This window comes from Acartia tonsa, chromosome 10, assembly GCF_053477335.1.
Source record: "Acartia tonsa isolate MP-2025a chromosome 10, ASM5347733v1, whole genome shotgun sequence".
Classification (NCBI taxonomy): Eukaryota; Metazoa; Arthropoda; class Copepoda; order Calanoida; family Acartiidae; genus Acartia; species Acartia tonsa.
Genome location: NC_137269.1, coordinates 8,780,552 through 8,790,589, shown reverse-complemented (window position 1 = coordinate 8,790,589; position 10,038 = coordinate 8,780,552). Strand labels below are relative to the sequence as shown.

At 33.1% G+C, this 10,038-nt stretch overlaps 1 protein-coding gene across 1 annotated transcript; it reads right to left on the bottom strand.

Annotated features, from left to right (window-relative positions):
• Positions 1-912: 912 nt before the first annotated feature.
• LOC145330424 (histone-lysine N-methyltransferase SETD7-like) lies at positions 913-5,556 on the bottom strand. The gene is made up of 13 exons (XM_080175059.1): positions 5,441-5,556; positions 5,300-5,370; positions 4,773-4,843; positions 4,604-4,643; positions 4,088-4,539; positions 3,821-3,945; positions 3,621-3,744; positions 3,168-3,277; positions 3,063-3,105; positions 2,286-2,382; positions 1,934-2,003; positions 1,185-1,229; positions 913-969 (listed from the first exon to the last, which is right to left on the bottom strand). Exons 7-13 carry the CDS (start codon positions 3,667-3,669, stop codon positions 913-915), a joined length of 471 nt encoding a protein of 156 aa, XP_080031185.1. The 5' UTR covers positions 3,670-3,744; positions 3,821-3,945; positions 4,088-4,539; positions 4,604-4,643; positions 4,773-4,843; positions 5,300-5,370; positions 5,441-5,556.
• Positions 5,557-10,038: the final 4,482 nt, after the last annotated feature.

Here is a 10,038-nt window from a genome sequence, read left to right as displayed (position 1 = left end):
AGCAATACTGAGCTGGATCTTTAAATCATTTTAGTGGTGAGCCAGATCGGGGTGAGCCGAACTTCAGCGCGTAAGTTCATAAAATGCTGTGCTCTCATTGGTGGAAAGTTGGCTCACCCCAATCTGGCTCACCACTGAAATGATTTAAAGATCCAGCTCTGGAATAAATTTTCTCCTATTCGTTCGAAAATGGTTAATATCCAGTGGATTAGAACCTGAGCTCGATCTTTAAATCGTTTATAGGTGATTTAAACCGGGGCGATTCATTTGGCGCACCATCAAATTATTAATATCAATCTTTAAATCGAATTTGCATGGGCGATTTGAATCGGGCAGTGGCGCGGGCCCGGCGCGGCAACGCCACTCACCGAGTGGCATTGCCGGTTTAAATCGGGGTGATTTATTTAATAAATAAATATTTTTTTTTTAATTACTTTAATATTTTATTGCAAAACTATTGTGAAAACATTTTTATAGTTATTTTTAAAATAAATTATATATTAATGTTTTATATAAAATACCATGCTGACACGGAATTTTACATAAAATGCCTTACTGACACGGCTTATGTTATAAAGTTGTACTGGCGCGGATCGATATTTTATTGAGTGTCGCAAGCGATTTAACAACACCGCGCCGAAAATCTTTTAAATATCAATGTTTTATAGGCGCGCTGTGGCTAACCACCAGCGCACCTACAAATCACCTCTGAATCGCCCCGATTCAGCGCACTATAAAAACGATTTAAAGATCCAGCTCTGTTCTCATCCATATGAAAAAAATATGTCTAGTTGCAGCATTGTTTTATATACTTCTGCCGGCATCTCGGGGCTAAACAACTGGTTTTAATCCTATATTTTTACATTTTATATCCACGAAAAGCTGTTTATAATACGATGCGAGAAATAAGAATTACCTGGGATGAGTGCAGGGAATGTGATAAGCATTATTTTCAACACAGTGATTAGTCTGCATCAAAATATTAGAATAAATAAATCTATTACCTACAAATTTCATTAATTTTTTCGAAAAAGAATCATAAATAGATTTTAGAGATTATTTATCTGTGCTATTTATTTTTTTACAGGGCAACTTCACTTTAGCAGTTAGTGAGATCCTTAGGTACATACAACAGGCAGAGATTCTGGTACTTTTCATAAAGATTGATAAAATTAACAATGTACCTTATGTCCCAAAGAAGCATTGTAATTCTCTAGACTCTGATATTTCTAAAAGAAATATAACAAAATAATAATACAAATATGATGAATCTAATCCGCAATTTTTTTTTAAAATAAGAAATTCTTTGCAGCATATTGTTCAGCCGCACGGGAGCAGAAACGGCCCGAAAAAATTGTTACAGAGGTTGAAAACAAGTTTGCAGAAAGTGGTTGGATGTTGCTGCGGCTTAAAGTGGCTGGGACATGGTGTGGCACTTTGACAACAACTTTGCATGAGGTAATGTTTCCACTACTAACATTTTTAAAAGCACTAGCACATTTGGAGATTTTAATGAAGGTTCAATGTTTTTTTTTTTAATCTTAAAAAAAATTTTAAATCTTTAAAGGGAATATTAGCTGTCACGAAATTCCGTAAAGTTGTGAGTAAGATTCCAGTCAAATGCGCTTATTAGGTCAAACTGTTTTAAATATGCGTTTAATTTTACTATGTGTTTGGTCAACATTAAGAACAGTTAGACTTAATAAGCGCTTTTGACTGGAATCAAAAATAATGTTAATGCTAATCTTTCTAGTGCTTTATGTTCAAAAGACTAATCCTTCCTTTTAGCCAGCCAAATGGTTTGTTGCAGCTGGTATGAATCTTAGTTTAAGGTTATTTTTTAGGTATGGTTGCAGATGCAGCTTGGAAACTAATTTACTGATAGATAATCAAAGATGATATTAAAGTTTTTCAAAGTATATAAAAACCTTACCATAGGAATATCAATAATTTCATCACCAAAATTTTCTAGTTTGTATCTTGAGGTTAAAGCTTCAAAATCCCTTTTAAAAGGTATGGTGGTGATTAATTTTCAATGTATTGTATCTTGTACATGATATATATGTGGGTTAAAGACAATAAAAGTTTCAAGAAAGTCAAATTTGGCATTGTTACAGCACTTCTATCCATATTTTCCAATTTTGAAAATTTGTATACCCTTTCCCTAATCCCCCCCCCCCCCCCCTCCACAACAGAACTATGAAATCTGGCAGCGGCGCTCGGCACCCTTGCCAGCCTAACCACAGCGCTCAGCCCCCTAGCCTGCCAAGCCACGGTGAACAAACCTGGCTTGAAAAATTTCATCTCTAGTGTAAATAACTCCATTAATTGCTGCTATTAGGTCATCTTCCTTGATAGCTGTAGTAGCAAATAAACCTTCTCCTATTGCAAAAATTAGAAATTAGTTACTCCTCTCACTTGCCCAGTTCACACAACTTTTAGAGGTCGACCAATTTATTCTGTAGGTCAACCTAAACAAGTACAACTAACAAATGCCTTTATAAAATCGGTCAACATAAAGCTTCTTTAGATCGACATCGATCTTTGTCTTTTGTGAACTAGGAGTTTGTTAAAATCAAGTGATTTAATTATTAATTTTCTATGCGAAACACATTGAAACACAGAGTTTGTCAAATCTGGTGTTTGATCTCCCGCCAAGGCACTGACCATCGCTGGACTTGCCCTAGTACACAGCCAGCCGGCCGATTCTGGCCTGTGTACTACATAGACACTAGGAATTAAAACATTAATTCTTGTATTAAACTGTTTTGGAAGCATTATTGAAATGGGTATCAAAAATATATTCCAACACCTGTAGAATCAAAAGGAAAAGACACAGAAGAATTAAATGAAAAGTACTTAATGACTAAAGAAAAAAACTTTAAAGGTCCTCCAAAAATTGATGTGGGTTATTGTTCTTATTTTATACTCTGCAGTACAATTCTACAGGTGTCTGAGTATACTTTTGATACACTTTTCAAAAATGCTTCAAAAACAGTTTAATTTGGAACTCAGATAATGTTACCCTACCTTTTAGTACTAAAGTATTTAAACAAAGCTACCTGCACCATTGATTAATGATGGAGCCACTGTTAAATGCATGTCCTTATAATATTTTAGATTTTCAAAATTAAATATTTTAATCTTTTGATTCATTTTTTATTCACCTCATATATATCAGATTTCAAAACATCAGGAGTAATTGCTGTATAATTAGAATGGAAGAAAGTATATTCATCCCTATCTGGTATTATTTCCATTTCTGGTTTAAGTATTCCTTAAAAAGAAAAAATGAATCTTTTATGACAATTTTTAATTCATCTTTTAGTTGAAAATAGCTTCCTTCACTGTTTTGTTAGATAGAACATAGCAATCAATTTTTCATAAACATCCATTTTAAATATATGTATATATATTTTTAAAATGGATGATATTATAAACAGCATCGGCATGGCATGTTGGGCTAAAAAAAACTTGTTTTAATCTTACAATTGTACATTTTTATATTTTCAGAAAACCAGATAGAATACGATGCTATACATATTTTTTCAGTATGGCTGAGGACTGGTTCTAATCAGTTTTGAAGCAATTTAAATAAAATATTATTTATTTTAACATACCTGATATTGATGAAAATCCTATTAACTTGGCTGGTCTAGCAGTAACCATATCTCCATCCTTCCAAGTTCCAACTAAACCAACTTTAATATCTGGATACAGATATACACATCCGTCCCCTTCAGCCTTTGAAAAATTATTATTCTTATTATTAAGTTTAAAAAACACATAAATACTTTATCATCACAGCCAAATAATTCACCTTTCTATATTGGTTTGATGTACAGAAGACACTGCTTCCCCCAACATAAAACCACCAGGCATAAATATTTGGGTCGGGAATGTCATTTCTGACAACTATCAGTTCATCCAGATAGCTGGGTACTTCTACAAATTTTATAGAGCTTTAATTTGTCATAAACCCAACCCTTCATACTGGTAGTATAAAGTTAAAATTTATATTTTTGAATTTCAGAGTAAAGAACTTGTGTAGTAAATTAAAAGACATTTTCTTTGAAATATACTTAACCCCTTTTTCCCTCTTCAATATCACACTTGCTGAACCTACACCTAAAATATTTTACTGATAAGTTATATCTATAGTAAAAAGTATTCTGAAATGTTTTCAGGATATAAATCAACAGGTCATCATATTTTTTCTGAAAGAAAAATAAGTAATTATTGAGGAAAATGTTGCACGCTACTAAGGTGAAGCCAATTTTTGTTTATGGAATGTAAAAAGTTTGAAATGGTTTCGATTGAACATTTCCAAAGGTTAGATGTAAAAAATATTCTTTTTGTAGATTACTTTGTAATATGCCAACCTGAGAACTCTAACTAATCCATTTAAGCAGTTATTTTCAACCCTGGATTGCATGAGGTATTTTCCATTTGATATTTCAACAAATCCATTTATCTCTCTTTTATCACTTACAGATCCAGTAATTTTTAGTAGTATGATACCAAAGTTGTCATAGCAATCTGGAATATACATAAAATTTAAAAAAATTTAAGATTTAATTTTTTTTTTTTAAATTCAAATTACCATTTCCAGGTTGAAGTTTGATTTTGATAATTCCATTATCCTAAACAAATGTCATTTTAGTAATTTTTTACAAAACAATTTTGAAGACTGTGAATAAAAGCCTAGCTTTGCATATGAAATAGACTTTAAATATTTTGTTGAAAAAACTTTTTTATGAATAATATTGTACCTTTTGCTTTATGAAACTTGACATATTTGTAAGGCACTGCTTCAATAAACATTCTTGTTTCAACTCTGGTTCTAATTAGCAAGTAGATTCTTTCATAAAATGTAATACTTTTTATGCTTACTAGCAGCTTCCCCCCTATCCTCTAGGGGCTTTGCCCCAAGAGGTAATTAAAAAAAATAAAGATAAAGATAAAAATAAAAAATTAAAATTAAGTACCACTGGTGCTGCCAGTAGTTTCATGTGAAGAATTCCTGTAAAAACACTGTTCCCCCTTAAAAAAAATCGGTACCTAGGTAACTAAAAAAAAAAATTGGAGTGGATTTTTTCATTTCTGGGGGGTTGGGAGTGTCATATGCCCCAAGAAAATAGCCTAAAACCACCACAGGACCAGTAGGTATATTCCTTGAAGAGTAGAATCCGATCAGTTCAGTGGTTACTGAGATCTTAAGGGACAGACGGACGGACAGACAGACATCATTCTACTTTGTATTATATTTTGTACTATTTAAAAAAATATCTATATATACCTTCTTTTTTCAAATACATTTCAGACAGATTTTGTTCTTTCATATTCAGTTTCCATTCTTCAAAATATTTCCTTTACATTATCAGAAAAAATTATTATATTGATTAATCCAAATTCTTTTTTTTACAAAATTTTAAATTACCTAAAATCTTTTTGGTGATCCTGGCTATTACTACACAAAGATTGTTTTGTATTACAAGAATCTTGAAAGGCACTTGATGGGTTATTTATAAAAAACAATAATAGTACAAAACACCTGAGAAAAAAAACGCAAATCATAGAAAAACAAAAAAAAATTATTTATATCTATATCTAGCAAATCTAACTTAAAGGAACCCAGCGAGAAATACACTGATCTAACTTCTGAAAGACTTTTATAAGTAGACCCAATACCTTAAATTTGAAGCCTTCATTTTCAATAACAAAAAAATTTTAGGCTGTTTTTAAGCAGTTAAAGCTGTGTATTTCTTGCAGGGTTCCTTTCAGAATCTTTTTGCTGACCAGTTGGTTTGTCATGATGTGCTATAATTTATTCTTTGTTTCTAATCCTATTTTTATCTAATTTATTTGGTTTAAGATACAAATTTTGCTCCTGTAATATGATTTTCTTAAGTTAATGGTACCTCATATTTTTACTCTTATATACCGACTAAAACATTTTATCTAAAAAAACAATTGTAATGAGATTTCATCATTTTAATGTAGCCTTGTGTATTAATTCTGTACAGCAGAATTTAGAACTTTAACGTTTTTGGAAGAATATGATAAATTTTCTCATTGTTATGAAGAGAATATGAAAGTTTCTGCTTTTCACCAGAATGCATTATTGAACAAAAAGTTTTAAGTTATTCTAAATTTTCCTTCATTTTTAATCTACTAATTCTTTTCATATTTGTTTGAAAATGTGCAGAGATCAATGTTTTTGTTTGTCTGTGATTTCAAAGATAATCAAGAGCTACAAATATCAGTTATGACCCAAACAATAGCTGAAAAAGGCAATTTAATAAAGGTTGCGTTAGTTTGCCCCCCCCCCCCAAAAAAAAAAGAAAATCAATTTTCAAATTAATTTGCTTAATGGTTATACCTTATTGGGGGAATAAACAGCCTTCCTCACTGATATATATTGCACACAGTAGCTAGTGCAGAAGGGATAAAAGGGGTGGATCAACTACTTTATCAATTTACAGTGGCGGATATATTCTCTGTACCCCCAATAAACAGCCCAGGGCGAGCGGTAAGCAAGATCCTTCGCTACAGACACACAGTTGTATAGAAATCCTGTTACTTTTACATAAGCAAGAAACCCCCTAGGAATGAGAAAGACTTGCAATATCATAATGAATATAGAATATGCTTGGATATTATGACAGGGTAAAGATTGTCTTTAATTTACTTTGCCAACATTGGCATGATTTATTGGTCAGATGGTTCATCCATTAGGAGGGGTGAAGATGGATTAAAGAAGGCTGATATGGGGGATATCGTTATTCTAGCCAGCTACGAGTTTCACTTTATTAATGTACATGAAAGTCTGGCGTAAGATCCAAGTAATAATATATCCATTTACATAATAAGGTCGAGTATTCGTGGGGTTAAAATGAATTAAAATTTCCCACTGTTTCAAGTTATTGCACAAAAATGTAGAAAGTTAAATCATGAACTCGCAATCTTTCTACATATGATTAATTATTTAAAGTGAAAATTTCTGTTATCTAGGTCTCTACGTTCGTTCGTTACGCTTAGCTCTTTTCTATATTGTATTGTCCTATCGATTTAAAACCTTGCAAAATGATTCCTGAACCAGTTAGGCACAATTTAGGAAGCGTAGCAAAACTGTAATCGTTACCGTACGTCAATTTAAAACATGCTGATCTTTTCTATACAAATTTTTTTATGATATTATTAATTTATCTGATTTTTTTTAATGATGATTCCTAGGAGATCAAGGTACAATATTATAAACGGTGCATCTCTATAACAAAATTTAGATTTTTATTCTGTCCCCAAATATTATTTCAGAATTACGCATGTTTGTTCGATAAACCTTATTCCCGAGTTCATTGTTAGCAAATAAAAATTTTTAAAAAATATGTTATTATTACAATAAAAAATCCTAACCTTTAAAATTGGCACAAGTTAACGATTTTCTAGAAAGATTTGAATTACTTTATACAGTAACTAACGGCTACGCCCCCGAGAGGCCTCTAGGTGCACTTGAGGAGGGGAAGTTAAATTCAATAACCTAATTTATTATTTTAGATCATAGTTATAAACCTTCCTTGAACCTATGATAAGTTACTCTGTAAAGGAGAACCATAGTGGTTAGCGAGATCCTTTGGTACAAACAAACAGGCAGACATCCTGTTACCTTATTATAAGGATTTGAAATTGCCACAAATAGTAAAAGAATGTTGTAGGATCACTGAATGGTCGAGACTGCGATGTGAGTTTACTTTCTAATGCTAATGATCGCAAAAAGAATGCAATTTTGAACAGTCATAAATATTCTAAAAAATAAGATTATCCTATTATATTATAAGTATAGTAAGGAATTTTTGTCTGAAGCTTAATATCCCTACAACTGCTGAACCAATTGGGTTATCAATTTTAGATAAGCTTCACATTGGTCCTGTAATGGTTTAATACTATTTTATTTTCATGTTTAAGTTTTAGGACGATTGTAAGTTCTTTTTCTAGCCACTCTCTGCACAATCGAATGCAGAGCCTCTAGATGCTAGGGGCGTAACCACTATTATTTCATAACACATAACGCATCCACTCGTTGTCGGGAAGGTGATAGGTTCGAATCTCGGCCCATAACTAGGGTGTCATAACTAATGGGTTTAAAATGGTTCTTTCTGCTCCTATTTCGGATGCGCCACTTTCACGGGCGTCCAAGCTTTTTTATGGGGGGTGGGGTAAAATTTTTAAAAATTATAAATTTTGGGCGGCACCCCAAAGCCCATTTTTTTTTGGGGGGGGGTAATCTTTATCTGGAGGGGGTAAAAATTGAAAATCCAAAAATTTTTTTTTTGGGGGGGTAATCACCCCTTTACCCTCCCCCCTTGGACGTCTATGGCGACTTTACCCGTTAGAGTATGATGATGATTTCTGTAACAGTTAGGCATAATTTAGAAAGCGTAGCAACTCTATAATCAGAAACTCTGCATGTATGACGATTTTAGGCTTTTTTTGTATAATGTTAAGAGCGGGGCATTTTTTGGGGTATAGTCCCTTTCGTTGCAAGGGGCAATTCTTCGTAATTTTCACAGTAAATTTTCTCCTATTTCTAGCCGCGGCGGGGGGGTCTAACCCTGCGGGGCAAATTGCCTAACCATGAGGGGCAATCACCTAACCCAATATAACCTAACCTAAAATAACGTATTAAAACCCATTTTAAAATTACGACGAATCGCCCCTTAAGGAGCGTTGCCGAGAAAGGGACTATACCCCTTTTTTGTTTTTGTTTTATTATTCTAGACAATCATGACAAACCCGTGGAAATCTTCCCTAAAAACCCCGCAGCTGTCTTGGTCAGTTTAGATATCTAAAGTACTAGATAAAGTTTTTTGAATCAGAGATCTAAAGGGATAAGACAATGGCCGATAAATTTATATACATCCCCAACGATGGCACACAAAATTACCCCTTCTGTAGCGTAAAATTGTTGGTTGAAACGTTTCAACACTCTACTCAATAAACCAACTAATCTAAATTCACTTAAGTCTCAAAAATTGTTAGACCAGCGAATAAGCAAACTTTGTTTTAAAACTTTGAATAATTCTGAATAGTTATATCTGTTTAAAAGGTATTATGGTTTATCATCATGAGAATAGTTTGTACTTGACGAATACTATATTAGCACATATCCTAAATATATACTGTACTGTACAACTATATCTCACCAATAGATATATTATTACTTGGATGTTGCACCATCTATAATACAAAGTATTACGATGTGTGTCTGTCTGTCTGAAGCTTAATATCTCAGTAACCACTGAACCGATTGGGCTCTACTCTTCAGGGAATATACCTACTGGTCATTGGATTTTCTTAGGGGGTGGGACCACCCCAACCCCCCCAAAAAATGAAAAGTACCCCCCCCTCCTCTCAATTTTTTCTTTCTTTTTAAATCTAAATAACACAAAAATAGGCTGATTAAACCTCTTGGGGCAAAGCCCCTAATAGGCTAGGGGCGAAGCCGCTAGTGTACTGTCACAAAGTAATACTCCCATCTGGTCAAATAAATTCTCTCCCTTTACCCCCATCCCATACTCTCTTACTACTGAATATATGAACTGACCAATAAATGATGTCCTAATTAGCAACCTAAATTGACAACAAATTTCCAATGGTAATATATCCACTTTACAATATATCTATTATCTGACCACTTTCCTTGCTACAGGTAAAACAACATCCACGCGTGCTCTAGTTAATAGGGGTTCGTTCTCAGGGATCTTTAGGGATAAGATAATAAACCATAATTATACCTCTCCATTGAGAAAACTAAATTTTACCTTCTTTAGAATTAAATTATTAGTTGCAGAATTTTGACACTATAAGTATGAAACCAACGAATAAGATAGCATGGTTATATAATTTTGGCAATCGGCTTTTAGTTCAGTTTAGTTTACAGTCTAATGTCCCCTTCCTCCTTGGGTAATATTATTATTAGTTCTTTATGATGCGCAATAAATCAGGCAAAGTGTGCAATCGATTCCGCCATTCTCGTCG